A 19,327-nucleotide genomic window follows, 5' to 3' on the forward strand; every position below is an offset into this window, starting at 1 on the left:
CTGCCATGGCGGAGCCCGAAGAAGCTAGCGATGCGGAGGCTCCTGCCGATATTGAAACCACTAAAAGCGGCGTGGACCAAAATATTCTCCTAGCTCTGAGTCAGATATCAGACAATATTACAAAATCTTTTGATGCCAAGCTTGACACCGTGCTTGCTGCTATCCACGACCAAACGTCGCAGGTACAGGCATTAGGGACCCGCGTGGAGGAGGCCGAAACACGGATCTCAACTGTAGAAGATACGATGCAAAACCTCCACGCCAAAGTAAGAAAACTCGAGACACAAATCAGCGAAATGGCGGATCATATGGATGATCTAGAAAACCGCAACCGCAGATGCAACATCCGTCTGATTAACCTACCGGAGGGTATGGAGGGCAGAGATCCGATCACTTTTCTGGAGAAGTGGCTCCCGTCCTATTTCAAGCTCACAACCAAGGCTGGGAGGATCAAGCTGGATCGCGCTCACCGCTCCTTGCTCCGAGGAGGCCGGGGCCGCAACAACGTCCGAGACCCATCATCGTGAAGGTTCATAACTTCACTGATAAACAACGAGTGATGGGGCCGCGGCCCGGCGCCTCTCAGCAGAACCGAACCAGCCAGCGGACCAGCTGCACGTCTCCCTCTTCAATGACTACTCAGTGGCGGTGGTCAGGAAGCGCAAGGCATTTGATGCTGTGAAGAACCGTCTGAGAGGCAAGAAGATCCCTTATGCGCTTCTTTATCCCGCTACGCTGAAGATGACCGTCAATGACGTGGAGAAGAAGTTTGATTCACCGGAGGCGGCCGCAGCATACGTGGATTCGCTGCCTTAAATCCCTGCACCCACTGGGCCATCTATTTCTTTAACGACCTGCTGGTGTGTCCCCTTTGAAGCTTGAGTATGTGCGTGAGTATTTGATAACTCTGGGACTTAATGACAATCCTGCCTTCAGTTGCAACCAGGTGAAATGTTCTACACCGTGTGCTTGGCAGATGCGTGTTTATGTTTATGAAAGGCGTGAGTCAAGCGCGTGCCGCACCTGTGCTTACAGGGAGAGGTGTTTCCCCTACATGTTCAGTAGGGCTGTTGCCAGTTTTTGTTTTGTTTTTTTGTTTTAGTTCTGGACATCATGTTTCTTATGTTACTTTTGCATACAGCTCTTTCTCTTACCTCTTTGTTTTATTTTTATTTGGAGTGTGGAGGACCATTATGTTCAGTACATAAACAACACCAATTATGAATAAGCTATGACTATGTACCTGGAATGTAAGGGGTATCCATAATCCTATTAAGCGGAGAAAGATATTTACATGTCTAAAGAAAGATGGCATAGATATTGCGATGTTGCAGGAGACACATCTTGATGACAAAGAGCATTTGAAATTACAGCAGGGGATATTTGGACAAGTGTACTTTTCATCCTTCACAACAAGAAGCCGAGGAGTTGCATTACTGATTAAAAAAAATTTGCCATTTAAAATACTCAGTAGTGTTAAAGATCAAAGGGGCCGTTATATTATAGTTAAAGGAATTTTGCAGGGCCAAAATATTGTGGTAATGAATGTATACTTCCCCCCTGCCCACCCAGTCACTTTTCTTACTAAATTATTTCTGGACTTGGCTCCACTCCTTTCTAACTCCACTGTTATCATTGGCGGTGATTTTAACCTGATTCTAAACCCACTTATAGACCGGTTCCCTCACAGTACCATGGTTCCTTCACCCCACGCCAAGGCACTTCATGCTCTATGTGCTGAGTTCGGGTTGGTTGACATTTGGAGATATATTCACCCCTCAGATAAACAATATACATATTACTCTGCCCCTCACAAATGTCATACTAGAATCGACTACCTTTTTTTTTATCACATGCTGATCTTTATTCAGTTGTATCATGTCAAATTTCCAGTATAATTATTTCCGACCATGCCAGAGTAATAATGGACATTAAACCTAAGTCGTCACTGCAACAGTCTCGGCACTGGAGACTCAATACCACAATCCTCAAGGATGAGAAATTTGTAAAACATCTTAATACCGAACTGGAAGCATTCTTATCAGTTAATACTCCGTCAGCCAAGAAGATTCTTCCATCCTATGGGAAACCTGTAAGGCTTATGCCAGAGGGTTAATTATCTCATACTCCGCAACCAAAAAGCGTCAAAGTCAGGAAAAACAAAAGTCCTTAGAGAGTGAATTGGTAGATAAAGAAAAAAAGTATATTGATTCTCCTTCACCACACCTGTGGAAAGAAATCACTACACTCAGATCAGCTCTAAATTGCCTTCTTACAAGGGATGCAGAGAAAAAAATTAAATATACTAAACAGAGATTTTATGAGCACGGGGATAAACCTGGAAAATGTCTGGCTTACTATGTTAAAAAACGTGCAGAATCCCTGACTATTGCAGCTGTATCTGATGAAGAAGGCCACAAAGTATATGAGAATAAACTGATAAATGACTGTTTTAAGAGTTTTCTACCAACAGCTGTACGCTTCTGACCAAGCTCCGGATGGAGATCAACTCATGAGCAATTTTTTTGCTCAATTTAGCCTACCAAGTTTGTCAGGAGAGCAGAGGGCTGCCCTTAACAGTCCCATAACTAAAAATGAAGTGATTAAAGCTATAAAATCACTGCAAAATGGAAAATCGCCAGGACCGGATGGTTTTTGCTGTGAATTTTATAAACAGTTTCAAAATATTCTTGCAGAACCTCTTCTCAATATGTTCAATTATTCCTTCACAAAAGGAGAATTTCCACAAACATTGAAAGAGGCCAATATATCGTTAATTTTAAAAAAAGGGAAATGTCCTGAATCCTGTGCATCCTATAGGCCCATAGCGCTTTTAAATGTGGATAGAAAGCTACTCTCCAAAATCTTAGCCTCTCGCTTAGAAAATCTATTGCCAGTATTAATAAAAGATGATCAGACACGGGTTTTATAAAGGGCCGGAACTCATCAGCTAATGTCAGACGCTTGCTGAACGCTATTCAAGTCTTTAAACAAAACTCCATTAACGGTATAGTGCTTTCTCTCGATGCAGAGAAGGCGTTCGACCGAATTGAATGGTCCTTTTTATTCTTTGTCCTGAGCAAATTTGGTTTAGGTGAGAACTTCATAAAGTGGATCGGAATTATATATAATGGACCGCAGGCAGCTGTTCTGACTAATGGACTCCGGTCTGAATACTTCATCATGCATAGAGGGGTATTGCAGGGCTGCCCTTTGTCTCCCCTTCTTTTTGCCCTGGCCATTGAGCCCCTTGCCGAGGCCATAAGGGAATCGTCCTCAATACACAGTTTACAAGTCGGACAGTTGTGTCATAAAATAACGTTATATGCTGATGACGTTCTTATCCTTTTGACTGACCCTGAAACATCAGTGCCAGCTCTAATTAATGTGATCAAAAGATTTAGTTGCTTTTCTGGTTACAAAGTTAACTTGGCCAAATCAGAGGCTATGCCCCTTGGCACGCTCTCAACAATACCATCCATGACGCCACTATTTCCTTTCAAATGGTCCCCCAATGGGTTTGAATATTTGGGTATTTCTATTACTCCATCTTTTGATCAGCTATACAAAGCTAATTTTGTGCCTCTACTTCGCAATATTAAGGAGGATCTGGAACGTTGGGTCTCTCTCCCTATTTCTTGGTTGGGTCGTATAGCCCTTGTTAAAATGAATGTATTACCTAAGCTTTTATATCCTATTCAAATGATCCCTGTTCTGTTTTCCAAAAGGGTGTTGAAGGACATAAATGGATGGCTCAGCTCTTTTATTTGGAATAAACGTAGACCCAGGCTTAAGATGGCAGTACTACGCCTGCCAACCTCGATGGGTGGTTTAGACATGCCTAATATCAAAATCTATCAGCTTAGCGCCCATTTAAGATTTATAAATGACTGGGTTAAGGGTAAAGCTTCGATATGGATGGATATTGAGGCAGCATTGTCGCGGTGCAGATTGAAGGATTTACTATTTCTTAAAAACTTTAAAGAAATTGAAGCTTACTGTACGAACCCCATAACCATTAATACTCTAAAAGCATGGCGGCTTGTACGCCGTCTCGAGGGCAGATCAAGTCTAACATCTATGTTCACCCCAATTGTAAATAATCCTGCTTTTCCGCCAGGCTCTTCGGACCCTGGTTTCCAACAATGGTGTAATAAGGATATTAAGTCACTCATTGATCTGTTTTCAAACGATAGCCTCATGTCATTTGAACAGCTCACTAACAAATACAATTTGACTAAACAAGATTTTTTTTCGCTTCCTGCAAATGAGACACTACATTACCCATAGTACAACTCTTATTGTTCATCCTGAAATATCTGCTATTGAGAGAATGCTGTTTCAACAGAAACTCAAGGTGTCTCTGAGTTCACTGTATCATGTGCTTAATGGACTGTCTGCTTCTGACACGCAGAGGGTGAGGGGTGTGTGGGAAGAAGAGCTGTCAGTTACCTTAGATGAAGAAACATGGAACTCCATCTGGGTTAATGCAAAAAAGATTTCAATGTGCACCCGGGCAAGAGCAATACAACTTAAAATCATACACAGATTACATATATCTCCTCACCGAAGGCATCTCTTTAACCGCTCTCTCTCCCCTCTGTGTCTTAAGTGTAAAACTAATGTGGGAACCTTGACTCATTGTTTTTGGTCTTGTCAGAAACTTCAACAATATTGGACTGAAATTATCCGTGAAATAGAAAGTATTCTTCACATCAACATAGACATGGACCCTGTGTCTCTGATCCTGGGACTTCCAAGTAAACATACAAGAACATCAACCAGCAAGAGACTTTATAATATTTTGACATTTGCAGCCAGAAAAAACATTCTTTTGCAGTGGGTCAGTGACAAGGCCCCCTCTATAAGCGGATGGCAAAAAATTATTTCTATTTTTTATTTTATTTTATTATTAATTTTTTTTTAATTAATTAATTAATTTTCATTCCCATTCTTCATTTTTTGTGTGTCTGTTAAAGACATTGTTCTGTATTAAAATGTAAAAACTGCAATAAAAACAATGAGAAAAAAACCAAGTGGTTTTTGGGCCCAAACCTAACCACACATTGACCATAGCCTTGCTGAAATGTGAGGTTTCAACATATTTGCTACAGAATACTGTGCATACGTATTTGTGATTTAAATGCCATGCAATGCAATGCCAACATTTATTCTGGCGATCAGGCTGCACAGCATAACTATATCAGAGGAAAGGCAAATGACAGGAAAATACAACATAAAGTGTATTAAAGCTACTGTTGGCAGTTTGATTTTTCTGTCATTGGGCCAAAATTCCATAATAACCTTTGAACATATTGTAATTCAGTGGACTGAGAGAAAACTAGACTTCAGCACTTCCTCTTGGCCCTGTTTTCAGACTGTAGAAAATCAAAGCTGTAATGGGAAACTTTTACCAGGAGGAGACACTATTCAGCCAGCAGGACACACTTGGATACAACATGGCGTACACCAGAGAACATAACACATGTAAAGAACGCCCAAATTCTGTGATCGCAAAACCAAAGGAAAAAGAGGTACGCTGTTTTGTTTTTTGTTTGTTGTTGTTGTTGGTGGTGGGTTTATTTATTATTTATTTTTCAAAATACATAAACAGCACATTCACATATTGACAACACAATGAACAACAACAACAACACAGATTTACATTACAAATAATAAAATTATTCAACAGGCAGTCAAATCAATTTGCACATAATGATTCACATAAATATGTAATTGATAAAGTTTAGTGCAAGAATACAATAAAAGGAGAAAAATATGATGAGAGACAGGATAGCATAAATCATAATAACATGATCTACTGTAACATTAGTGTGGTGAAAATAGGAAAATCATAATTCAGTTGATCAGAATGGGAGATTCTCCATGTAATTAATAAAAAGGTTGCCAAAACATTCATGTTATTCCATAGTGAGTAAGTTGTCTTCTCACTTCTGAGAGCCACAGTCTGACAGGCAATGGAAGATCTGACTTCCATCTCATTGCAATGCATTTTTTAATGATGGCCAACAGGATTTCTGTTAGCTCGATGGAGTGGCATTAGAATGTGAGAGGTTGCCCAGACGGCATTTCTGAGATTGGGAAAGTAACAGAGCATCACAGATCCCCTGCCCAAACCTGTGTAGTTTACGACAGTGCCAGGTGGAATGAAGAAAAGTACCCCCAACTAGGCCATACAGAAGTACTTTGTCAGGGTGGCTTCTAGCTCACCTGCTACAGTGTGTGCCCCATGTGCTGAGGCCTTTGCAGCAGCCCGGGTTCAAGTCCAGCCTGTGGCTGTTTGCTGTGTGTCATTCCCCCTCTCTCTCTCACTTTTCCTGCCATTCTATAAAATAAAGGGAAAATGATAAAAAAAAAATAATGATAATAAAAAAAAATGAAGTACATTGTTTGACTGACCAGTGGTGGCAGAAGAAGGAATCATAGCTGTGCATGTACAGCACAAAAAGGAATTATTAATACAACAGGATGAAGATGATTTATAACCTGTCAATAACAAAACACTTCATGTGGATAATACCTTCATACCCAGAAAATCTGTGAAACCTTGGCTCTAGAGTGGCTGTTTGTGTGTGTGTGTGTGTGTGTGTGTGCATGTGCATGCCTGCGTGTGCGTGCGTGCGTGTGCGTCTGAACTTTGGGAGATGAATGGCTCAGTGTTTCTCGCAGCGACATGAATACAGTGTGTGGCTCCTGACAGACAAGCATGCACATTCACACTCTGCTTTTCCACTTTTCCAAACTCACTTCTCTGTCACCCTGTTATGAATACAGGCCTGTGCTGAGCAACACACACACACACACACACACACACACACACACAGGCAGTTCTCTGCCACTTTGAGAGCCAACTTGTCTTAAGAGAGGAGAGAGTAGCAGGGGAAGGGGGTGGAGGTGGGGGGCTGGCTCACAGGCAGTGGGTGGCTGGGGGAGGTGCAGTTAGGAAATAAGTCCCCCACACCCCCTCCACCCAACAGTGAGTTCATCATCACCCAAACACAGAAACTCTCCAGTCTCAGCTATGATGTGCTTTCATACAAACCTGAAGGGAACACAAACCATCTACATTTTGAAGACTCTCGAGTTTTACTCTTATTATGTATCTCTGCTATATTTCTTTAAAGAACATATGCTGCCAAATCAAATATTTTATACACTTTGGACCTTCAAACACAGCAAGAACCCCTCCCTCACTCTACAGCCTGTTCCCATAAAAAGTGGTGGTTATGAGTCTGACTCACTTTAAATTTACCACAATGTTTAGAGTAGCATATTATTTCCAGGTCTGTGTACATAAATTGATATATTCAGTAATCAAAGATGTGTAAAAAAAAAACAAAAAAACAACTAAACTATAGATCAAAACTATGAGTTGATAAAAGTAATCCCACAATTCATCATTGCATTGTAGATGTAAAATTGTTCATGCTGGCCTGTGAATTGAGCTTCAAAATTCACTAGTTTGAGTGAAAAATGACGCACAATAAAAATCCTGCAGTTTATTATGACTAAAAAAGCACCACAGCAAAGCTGATAAATGGATCGTGAGGTGAGATTTTCCTTGTTAACTCCCTGAGTGACTTTTGAAGCTCATTCATTTACCTACATGGCCACAAATATTCTCCAGCAAATTTTGAAAAAATTTGAAACAAAAATTTTAACACATATTTGACTGATGTCTGAGGATGAAGTTTATGGATAGCTTTACATTTTGTTCAAGTCTGGCCTGTATGAATGTTTACAACAAACAAACCGGTTTCAGTGATCACATGGTCATCTGACTGTTAGAATGGAAAAAATGGTGAACCTATCCCATCATCTGCCACTATATACATATCGTGCAGTAGATGGCAAACCCATGCTTTCAATAACCACCTCTGTCTGTACTGTATGCTCTGTGCTTTGTTTTTCTTTAGATAAACTTTATTTTACATAACACCCACATCACTCATTTTGACAGTAAAAATACCAGCAGTACAAATTTCATACAATCAATCATGCCAGAGGTTTAAGAAAGAAAGAAAGAAAGAAAGAAAGAAAGAAAGAAAGAAAAAAGAAAGAAAGAAAGTAGAGGAAAACTACAGGATAAACCTGGTTGAATAAAGGATACATAAAACATGGAAAAACTATTCAACCCTTTGCCACTGTTTGGTGCATTTTACTCACTTTTCATTCTTCATTTTTTCATGCTTATGGCACACATTTTGGAAAGATTTGCTTTTTATTTTTTTGTTGATTTTTTTTTTAATCTTGGAATTTCCAGCTCAGCTCCTACAATTAATCTAAAATACACTGTGTAAACAAAGTTTGTACATTCAGACTGTTAAGTGCAAAATAATTGCCATTGAAACCCATTCAAACTGACATGTTTGATCCCACAGCCATCAAAGCATAAAAACATGCATTATATTATTTCTGGCTGTCATTCTGGGCTTTTGCCTTGGAATTAATCATTTTGACTTCCATTTTTTTTTTTTTTACCATTTTTTAACCATATTTGTCCATTTTGTTCCTCTAGGTGCAGTCACAATCAGTGTTGCTGCAAATCATTTACATATACTGTGATCATCAAGAAAAAAAGTACTTTGCATGTAGTGTTTTGAAAATAATTCATTTTGAAAAGTGCATGTTGTGTGCAGAGCAGTATGAGTATGAGCATTTCACTGCACAAAAATAGTAATGCATTAAAATCAATGTTGCTGCAAATAATTGACATATTCTAGGTTATGGTAATAAAAAAATCAACTTAACATGTAGCATATTAAAAATAATAATTTTTTTTCATCCAAAAACATAATGGTATCATGACAAATAAAAGGCATTTAAGGGTTAATATTCTGCAGATTAATGAAAATTTTATATTTATGATTAGGACTGATAAAAAGTAGAAAATAATATTAATATTATTAATATTAATGATTTTGAAAAGTGCATTTTGTGCATATAGAGATACAAGTGTGAGTGATATTAAAGCAAGCCCTAAGGGTTAAGATTCACAGCACATGTACTGTCAGCACTGCCCTCTCATAATTATTAAAAACAAAAACATTAAATGCAGAGACAACTTTAATGCAGAGACAATACCCACATTATGGTCTGATGTCATAACAGTAACAAACAATGCCTAGTCTGAGGTCAAATACTATTGTTCCCTGGCTGGCCGTCAACAATTAAGGCAGGCCAGGGAGACATGGACGCAGCAGGGCGCCCCAAAGCAGAGGTTGAAATTAAAAGCACTTGTTACAGGCTGTTATTTGACATTTGATGCCATGAGCCAAATAAAATAAAACAAACAACCACAATATGACATGAGAAAAAGAATGTCTTGCAAAAAGGGCGCATATGTAGACAGGGGCCAGAAGGGCAAGTTCTTGAGCACCACCTGAGATCTATCTGTGCACATGCCTGACTGTCAGCACTGTCAGCATCTCTTACATGGAACACAAGTGTTTGTCATCTCATCAAGTCCAAAGTCCAAGGTTACTCCAAGAGATCACAACAGCTAAAATCACGTTTCACCTGCCATTTCAGTCTTTATGACCTTGTTAGTGGTACACAACATAATCTTCTTTCTTCTTTTTTTGTTGTTTTAACAAACAGTAAAGAGGCTTGTTGGTTTGTAAATGTACACTCATATAGAATTTAAGAATAATCAATAGATTTATAATATATTTATAATATATACCGTTTCCTCAAATTTCCTGTCATATGAAAATAATCTGAATATAACATGCTCATGAAATAATGCAAAGTCATTGTAGAACATTAGTAAATCTGGATCGTTCCGTCGTCTTCCAGACTACTGACAGTGAGATGAGTCAGAGTTAGTGAAAAGCTTTGTTATTATTCTAATAGGAAGGTGAGAAACAGTTTTTCTGAAAGGAGTGTCAACAGGATTAACCAAAGAAACATCATACTTATAATTTAAAACAAAAACCAAAAAACTCACAAAATTACAGATATATATTATATTACCACACAAGTCAGTATGAAATAGCTTCTTCAGACTGAAGTCAATATTCAGTGACCTCCCTTTATACATACCCTCTTGGGCAGACTATCTTGAAGTTTTCTAAAATAATCTTTTGGTGTACCAGAAGATTAATATTGTAAATCCCATACTGTCTGCCTAAGATAGTTCAAGACATGCTAAGTGGAAAGGGAGGCCACACTAGATACTTGCAGCTTTAGTCTGTTGAAGTTGTTTGATTCTGAAATATTTGCCTTTTTATAGCGTATACATATTTTCTGTATGTTCGAGTTGTACTTAAGTAAAGAGACTTCTGAGAAAAAAATATGTACCATCATCATAACCTTACTAAAATAAAGTTAAAGGTGGTGTAAGACCTTTGCATAGAGCTGTATACAGAGTATTCTCAACTGTGTAAATACAAATTTGAGGTACTTTTACATATTTGAGTATTTGTATTTTTTGCTACTATATACTTACACTCCAATAAATTATTATTTATTGCTAAAATTATACATGTGTGTGTGTGTGTGTGTGTGTGTGTGTGTGTGTGCCTGTGCATGTGTGTGAGTGTATAAATATAGATCATGATTTTTTTCTTTTTTTTTTGATTTCTGAACATCATACTTCAGCCATAGCTCAACAGATTTTGATACCAGCAGTTTAAGCATCACTGGCCTCTCCAGTCCCAAAATATGGGAAGAGTTTCTCGGTGAAAGTGTCTTTGAGAGTGCAGATGGGTGTCATCACATCCTCAGAGTCGTAGAAGGACACTTCCCCGTGATAGTCCAGCTAGACTCTGATTCTCTGGAGACTCTTCTTCCTGGGGAAGCCTGTAACCCTTCCGTCCTGTCAACTGACTCTTAAACTACATTCAGATTACAGTCAGGATGGTCTCCCACCTCCACCTCCCAGTTGTGTGTCCCCGAGCTGAAGCCCTGTGAGCCCAGAGCAGTGGGATACTCAATGTGTCTCTCTGGGTTGTCATGAAGCTGCTGCTTTTTGCCTCCATGTCTCACACTCATCAGATCATTAGACAAAAAGAGCCAGTAATATGCAGTGTTAGGGTCCAGAATGTCAGGACTGTAGTGGACCTTGTCCTTCATCTTGTCTCACATTGTAAAGGACAGGTTTTCCCGGTGTTTGGTCACACCTATGAGTGCTCCTGAGAGCAGCTGTGGATCACACAGAGAGGTCTGGACTCTGGCTCTGCTCTGAGTGGCTTTATAACTGCTGAGGAACGCCACGCTGTGCCTCTGCAGCTCCTCTTCAACAGCACAGATACTGTCTGACAGAGGAGATCTGCTCCTCAATCAGCTTCATCTCTCTGATGATGCTCCTCCTCTTCTGCTCCTCCTCCTCCCTCAGAGCTGCTAGTCTGGACTCCTCTTCCTCCTTCAGGAACTGGTGGAGAGTGTTGAACTCTGCACTGATCTGCCTCTCTGTGGACAGCAGCTGCTGTTAGAGTCTGCAATCATTTCATTGTATGATTCCTGCACTTGTTTGTATTTGTCCCTCTTATCCTACAGAGACTAAGTCAGATTTCAGCTTGTCCTTCAGCTCCCTGACTGCTTGTTCTATAGGAACCACTGTGTGAGTCTGGTGGAGAGAAAACTCAGAGACAGCACACAGAGCTCTATCTTCACCCATACAGAACACTCATTCACTCTCATTTCGATGTTTACTGCACACCGCAGACACATTCTCTCCTTTTTCTGTCTCAGATGATTTTGTGTCTCCCAGCAAAGGAGTCAGCCAGTTCCTTCAGTGCAAAGTCCACCACCAGTTTATCTTTGGATGATTTTCTTTTACAAATGGGATAGTTTTTGTTTTGAGCTCATTCCCAGAATTTTTGCAGGCAGCTTGAACAGAGCCTGCGGTTGCAGATCAGAGACACAGGATCTCTGAAAGTCTCCAAACACATGTGGCAGTTCAGGAAACTTCCAAAAATTGTTCTCCATTTGTTATTCAAGTTGTTTTTGTCAGTATGGGCTCAACAATAGTCTTTTCACCTGTGTACTAAATACACTCCAAACATGTATTTTCCAGCAGAGATCTCACACCCTGTGATGGCATCTCGGCTCTGTTCAACAGTGTCAAAATCTTCTTTCATTTTCACTTCTTACTGTCTCATAGGTGAATTATTATCAGAAGGAAATGCTGCCATGTCTTTATGTCACCAGCAGATGGTGTCATGATGTTTTAATTCAGTACAGGACAATTTCTTTTTAGGACAAAAACAAACAAACAAAAGAGAAAAAAAGGCCAATGGGTTAAAAATCTGTATTGTTCAGTCACTAAATAAAGAATGAAGATTCTCATTAAATCCTACAAACAGGAGAGGATTGTGTCTGCGTCCCTTGGTATGAAGAGAACATTTATACAGGTGGACTGATACCAAACCGGCTTTACAGTGTTTTTTTTTTTTCAGACAACAGGAACATGTAAGAGGAAACATGTTCCACTGAAACGTCTTCATCACTTTGTTCATTTCATTCTGATGAAGATAAAAAAAACTTCTCATGGTGTGTTCTTGTAAAAACAAGACAAACCAGTAAAAGATCCCCCCAAAAAACGCAATTTGTGGAAAATTTCTAATTTTCTCAAATTACTCACTGCATTTTCTCCATGTTTTTCAAAGATATGGCAACAGGTTGCTCAGGGGCCAAAGATTTACAGTATATATGTGTGAAAGGCCTGTAAAATCAGCATAAGAAAAGTGATGACCCTTTGGGTTTCAAAGGGTTAAGGGAGAAATGTGTTGATGTTTTCATAGAAATCTAAAATAGACATTATAAAGGGAATTATGATATATCATACATAGTAATAGGGCTTTTGATGCAGGTTTTAAAATTGTTTCTCATTTGAAAAATGATTATGTTAAGGATTGTTTCATAAATTTGCACAATTAAATGTGTGCTCAGTCAAAGATAGTGTAATGACAGGCTGAATGACTTTTAACAGTTTTACAGTTTTAACAGTTTTTACTCTTTGTGTTTAATTTAGATTTGTTTTGTTTCCTTGAAACAAAAGAGGGAATAAATAACAACAAAAACAAAATACACATCAACAACATACAAATATGTATGTATGTATAACAAACATAGGATATTGCTATCGGCTACTGGTCAAATTGTGCTTGTTAAATTGGTATCAGCTCAGGATTTCACAATCTTCACATCCAGCTTTGACTTTGACCGACACATTGCACAACAGTCAGTGTAAGGTTTGTCAGTCCCAGATAAGAGTATAGATCTGCTACCGCTGCTGAGACAAAAGCTGCACACCCTGTTTATCTACAGTACAACATCTTTTCACTGTAAGTACTACATGAATTATTGTTGTTAAATCACGATGCTGCCACTTAACTTATAAACGGCAAAGTATAAACTGAGTTTGTTGATCTGTGTTAAAGCTTCAGCCCTGCAGCCTAAATGCAACACACCCACAGGTGCTGAGGGACATGTACATAGAGATTCCTGTCATACCAGGGAACAGGAGGAAACATGTCATGTTGTGTCTTTTTTAATACTATTTTGGGTTGAAAGTTACAACTTGTGCTGGAATGAAGCAAATTCATTTCTTGAACCTGAATCCTGCATGATACCTTACCATTCAATTCTGCTGATATGATTAAAAAACATGAAAGCATTTCCAATTGCTCAAGATAAGCCATTCACGATAATTTAATATTTATCTCTGAAAAATATGTTAGCTGCTTAATTTCTTTGATTAAGTGTTGCAAAAATTAGGAACAAACATTAAGAAACTACAACCACGTTCTAGGGCCACATTGAGGATTTTTTTTGTTGAGACTTGTTGTTTTGTTGAAATGAAGTTGTAATTTTATGAGAATTAAGTCATAGTTGAGTTCTGAGGAAAAAAAGCCATAAGTTTATGGGAATAAAGTAGTATTATTATGAGAATGAAGTTGGAATTTTCGCAAAAAAACGTTGTAATTTTATGAGAAAAAAGTTATAATTTCATGAGAATAAAGTTGTAATATTATGAGAATAAAATCATAGTTTTACAAGAAAAATAGTTGTAATTTTGTAATAATGAAGTCGGATTTTTTTTTTTTTTTTTTAATTTTTGACAATAATACTGGCAATATGCTTATTTCTGTAATATAATAGCCCCCTTTCCTGTAAAAATACAACTTTTATATTTATTTGATCACACATTAGCATGTGCCAGGCTAGAAGCCCGATTCCCAGCTAGCAGGGAAAAGTTACCACAACATTGGTTATGTTACAAGTACCTACAAGTTGCAATAATGCTTTCAAGAAAACATTTTAATCTTATGTTGAAAGAACATTTAAAGGATAATCTTCCCATAAGATTAAATGCTGACTAACACGTAACATTTTAATGGCAACATTATGAGGATGTTTTATTAACATTTGGAGGTGACAGATCATCGAATGTTATTTTATAAAACGTTCCCACAATGTTGCATGAGATCAAAGGAAAAACATTTGCCTGAGATTACAGAACATTTTTTTAAAATGAAAATATAATGTATTAACAACAACAAAAACAAACAAAAAACTTGTTTTTTTCTTTTTCTTTGAAACATTTTTTAATGTTTATAGGGAACGGTATCCTAACTTGAAGAACTTTATGGGAACTTAAAGAAAACTTGTTGCTGAAAACATTACTTAACATTGCATTTTACTATTGTCAGAACCAAAGAGCTAAAAAATGTGAGCTGGGATGTTTGATTGAACTTTTCTCTAATCATTCATAAGAATGATTACATGAGGAGCCCACTTTGAAAAATGTTGTCCACTGCAGTAAATCCCCCTAAATCTTACACATGGACCCTTTTATTATAGTGACAATGAGCTCTAAACTCTCTTGGCTCTGAAAACTTGTAAACAGTAAAAAAAAAATCAATCTCCTTGATCAGAGCAGTCGAGTTAACCTGTAACCTTTGTACCTCATCCTTGTTTTCATGATTCCAGCTTCACCTCAGAGATGATCCAGCTGATACTGGTGACAGCTGCTGCACTCCTCTGCTCTCTTCCAAGTGCTGATGGAGGGAAAGTCCTGGTGGTCCCTGTGGATGGAAGCCACTGGGTCAACATGAAGGTCTTCATCCACGAACTGCACTCCAGAGGTCACAGCGTCACAGTGCTCCGGCCCAAATACAGTTGGTACATCGAGGCAGAGTCCCATCTCTACCAGTCAATCAACCTTGGTGATGTGACTGAATTTGATCCCAACATCATGAGTTATTTCACGACAAGAATGCTGCAGCTCCGGCGTGACGTCCACACTTCAGTTTGGGCGTATTATAAAGCCTGGGAGGAGGTGATGACAATGCTCCATGGGGCTCACAAATTGGTGGTTGATGACATGCAGGAGGTATTTGAGGATGCTAAACTGATGCAGTTCTTCCAAGAGGCCAAGTATGATGTAGTTCTGACTGATCCCTGCTTCGGTGGAGGGGTTCTTCTGGCTCATCGCTTGGGTCTGCCTCTGGTCTTCAATGTACGATGGACAATCATTGAAGAGGGACATCGCACAGTTGCCCCCTCACCGCTCTCGTATGTTCCCATAGCAGGCACTGAACTGACTGATAAGATGACTTTTTGGCAAAGGGTGAAAAATGTTTTTTTTGACTTAATGGGACAATACAACAAGTGGACGATTAAAAAGCTGTACTACACACCATTTATCCAGCGTCACTTTGGTCCTGACGTTGACTTGGATGAGCTCGTTCAGGCGGCAGATATTTGGTTGATGAGAACTGACTTCACCTTTGAGTTCCCTCGTCCCACCATGCCCAACATTGTATACGTGGGCGGATTTCAGTGTAAACCCTCCAAGCTGCTTCCCCAACACCTTGAAGATTTTGTCCAGAGCTCTGCAGAGCATGGAGTCATCGTGATGAGCTTGGGGACTGTGGTGGGGACTCTTTCTGAAGATATAGCAGAAGATATAGCCGCTGCATTTGCCCAGTTACCTCAGAAGGTTATCTGGAGGCACACGGGGAAGAGACCGTCCACATTGGGCAACAACACCTTGCTGCTGGACTGGCTGCCCCAAAATGACCTCTTAGGACACCCAAAAACTAAACTGTTTGTGGCCCACGGAGGCACCAACGGAGTTCAAGAGGCAATCTACCACGGTGTTCCCATCGTGGGCATTCCTCTGATGTTTGACCAGGATGATAACCTGTTTAGGATGAGAGTGAAGGGCATCGCTAAAGTGCTGGACATTGGCACGCTGAACAAAGACAACTTCCTGGAGGCGCTAAAGGCAGTGCTTTATGAGCCGTCCTACAGGGAGACCATGCAGGAGCTCTCCAGGCTGCACAGGGACCAGCTCATGAAGCCTCTGGACCAAGCCATGTTCTGGATCGAGTTTGTCATGAGACACAAGGGAGCTGCTCATCTAAAAACCAAGTCCTACAAAATGTCCTGGATTCAATACCATTCTATTGATGTGATTGTACTGCTGCTAGTGTCGGTCATGGTGATGTTAATGATTTGCGTTTTAACAGTGAAATGTTTGTGTCATAAAGTGTTCGGTGGGATGAAAAAGAAAGTGGAATAATTCCAGATACATGCTGCCTGTTTCTGTATGTATTTCACTAAGCAGCTGAGTTTTACTCTAACACCAGTGGAAGAAGAAAAAGTAAGAGAAACAAAAAAATGAAAAAGTAATGGAAAAAGTAATGGAGCAGTAATGGTGCACCAAATGAAACAGTTTTTTACCCTTTGAAACCTGAACAAATTAGCTTGATTTGATTCAAAAACATGGTTAAGGGCATTGAGTAATTTAGCAAGAAATGACTCCCAAATTAATAAGCATTTAATATGAAGTTCCAAGAGAATTACCTGAAAAACAGCAAAACAAAACAAACAAACAAAAAAAAAATGACCTGTAAAAAAGTATGAAAAAATAGAATGGTAATGATAATGATATATACTGTAGATTCTTTCTCTAACATAATTTTAAATATAGATTTTTAATAATAAAAAATAGAATTTTCTGCACATTTTTCCCTATTTAAAAAAAAAAAAAAATTTTTTTCCCTCTCTTTTTTCACCTTTTACAAACATATTGCATTTTGCGACACATATTTTGTCATTTTTTCAGCCTTATTTTTGAATGAAATCTGACCTGTGTTGTGATGATGATGGTACAACAACATAAATGTTAATTGAAAATGTTAAGCCTAATTTGACTAAATTGGTGCTTATATGCAGCAACATCAGGAGCCACAGCAGTGATGGATTTCTTAGATACTCAGGACATACAATGTGTCTGGCAAACAGAATGAGGTTGTTGTGGAAGATAAGAGAAGTCTGTCAGAAACCACAAACAAGTGCTTTTTAAATATATATATAATTTATTTTTTTTTTATGTTATTATTATATATCATATACAAATATATATTATATTATATTTATTCAATCAAACATAAACATAAATTAGTAGACAATTTTGCTATGCCTTGTTATGGTTGATTATGGTTGCTACAATATTGTTATTGGAACTCAAAATATCCACAGGCTATCTAACATAGATTCCCTCCATTTTTTTTTTTTCAAATCTGGAGGGGATATATTTTTCCAGAATCTGAGGATCACTTGAGCAGCTGTGACAACCCCTAAATTTATCACAACAAAGCCATATTTTGACACATTTAGCAATTCTGGTCGGCCCCCCATAAGGCATAGCCTTATGGATTTAGGCAACGTTGTACCCAACCACTATGTGATCGTCAACTTTTTCCCAAAATTGATTAACGAATATAAATTATTAGCAAGTGGACCAATCCTGTGGAGCTTGGAACGGATAAAGCAAAACCTATGGATTTCAAGTACTACTATTAATCAACCTGTGCAGCAAACACTCATATGCACATTAATAAGAAACAGAAATAAACTGTTATAAAGTGTATAAAGTGCAATAAAGTGTTCAGAATGAGTGGGCTTTGAATAAAATGTAGACATTGTCTCCATCTTGTGGTATTTAAAGGTAGTAAAACGTGTCCATGCAATCACATGCTCATCATGTCCATCAAATGGTGTCGTCAGGTTGTGTACTTAACCCTTTGAAACCTGCATCGACATCGTTTTTTGTGTTACATTCAGAAGCTTTCCAAAGCATTTAAACCTTTGACACCTGATACCTCCAAAATTGAACCTCTGAAACCTCATAATTGGTTTGATTTTGTTAGAACACATAGGAAAAATAGTGAGCAACTTGGCAAGAGATGCCCATAAACTGCAAGAAATTATGAAAAAAACAAGAAACGTTATAATTTTATATTCAAAATTATGTTCAGGAATTCAGGAATTTTTTTTTGCTAAAGAAAACTGCAATTTTTGATCCTACGGCCATCAAAGCACAAAAATATACATTGTATTATATCTGGGTGTCATTCTGGGCTTTGCCTTGTAATTTGTCATTTTTATTATTTTCCACCTGATATTGCTATTTTTAACATATTTGGCATATGGAGAAATGACATGCTATTTCCACTAGGTGCATTGGCACAATCAGTGTTGCTGCAAATCACTGTCATGTCCCGGGCTGTGATCATCATAAATACAATTAAATAAAATATAATGAAAAATAAATAAATAAATAAAATAAAATAAAAATCTATTTTTGTTGTTGAAAATAATAAATTTTTTGTGTGTTTTATTTTTCATCTTTTTTTCTGAAAATTAATGAATATTTGATATTAATGATTAGGACTGACGTTAGTTAAAAAAAATTAACTTCATGAAAGTAGAAACTCATATTAATCTAAAATGTTTTTTGAAGCTTGATTTTGAAAAGCACATTTTGTGTGCAGAGTGATATGAGTGTGTGTAATATTAAAGCCCTAAAGTGTGTATATTTACCCCTCAGGGGTAAATAAATATAAAGATGGTCAAACTTAGCCTTCTGCAAACGTCGTGCATCATTATAGGCTCTAAAAACATCAGTTCAAGATTGCGAATTTATTCAACAAAAATCAAACAATCAGAATCAGAGCACTTTTTGATAAGCTTTGTAGGCTAATTAGACATTCTGACAGTGTGTTGATACCTCAGTCTGTTACAGACACCCTTATTGAAGAAAGAGCACTGTAGAGATCTTATAATGGGAGTCTAAAATGATTGGATCTTCAGGAGAATTCAGATTTTCACTTAAAATGTTTTTCTTTCTGGAAAATAATATTATTGCATATTTAGCCTAATTTTGAAAAGCGCATTTTGTGGACGTAGAGTGTGTATTATATTATAGCGGGACCTAAAGGTTAAAGAAATGAAAAATATTTATTACTGAAAAAAATGATTCTTCTTCTCTTACGTCAAGGCGGACACG

At 38.1% G+C, this 19,327-nt stretch overlaps 1 protein-coding gene and 1 pseudogene across 1 annotated transcript; one reads left to right on the forward strand and one right to left on the reverse strand.

Annotated features, from left to right (window-relative positions):
• Positions 1-10,561: 10,561 nt before the first annotated feature.
• LOC121951103 lies at positions 10,562-12,104 on the reverse strand (annotated as a pseudogene).
• A 1,167-nt stretch (positions 12,105-13,271) lies between these two features.
• On the forward strand, positions 13,272-16,881 carry LOC121949576 (UDP-glucuronosyltransferase 2A2-like). Its single transcript, XM_042495308.1, has 2 exons — positions 13,272-13,310; positions 14,959-16,881. The coding sequence occupies exon 2, from the start codon at positions 14,972-14,974 to the stop codon at positions 16,553-16,555; it is 1,584 nt and encodes a 527-aa protein (XP_042351242.1). The 5' UTR covers positions 13,272-13,310; positions 14,959-14,971; the 3' UTR covers positions 16,556-16,881.
• Positions 16,882-19,327: the final 2,446 nt, after the last annotated feature.

Source organism: Plectropomus leopardus, chromosome 2 (assembly GCF_008729295.1).
Source record: "Plectropomus leopardus isolate mb chromosome 2, YSFRI_Pleo_2.0, whole genome shotgun sequence".
NCBI classification, from domain to species: domain Eukaryota; kingdom Metazoa; phylum Chordata; class Actinopteri; order Perciformes; family Serranidae; genus Plectropomus; species Plectropomus leopardus.

What these genes read in the sequence shown, in the direction of transcription:
- LOC121949576 (XM_042495308.1), top strand. Translation starts at nt 14,972, where the DNA reads ATGATCCAGCTGATACTGGTGACAGCTGCTGCACTCCTCTGCTCTCTT.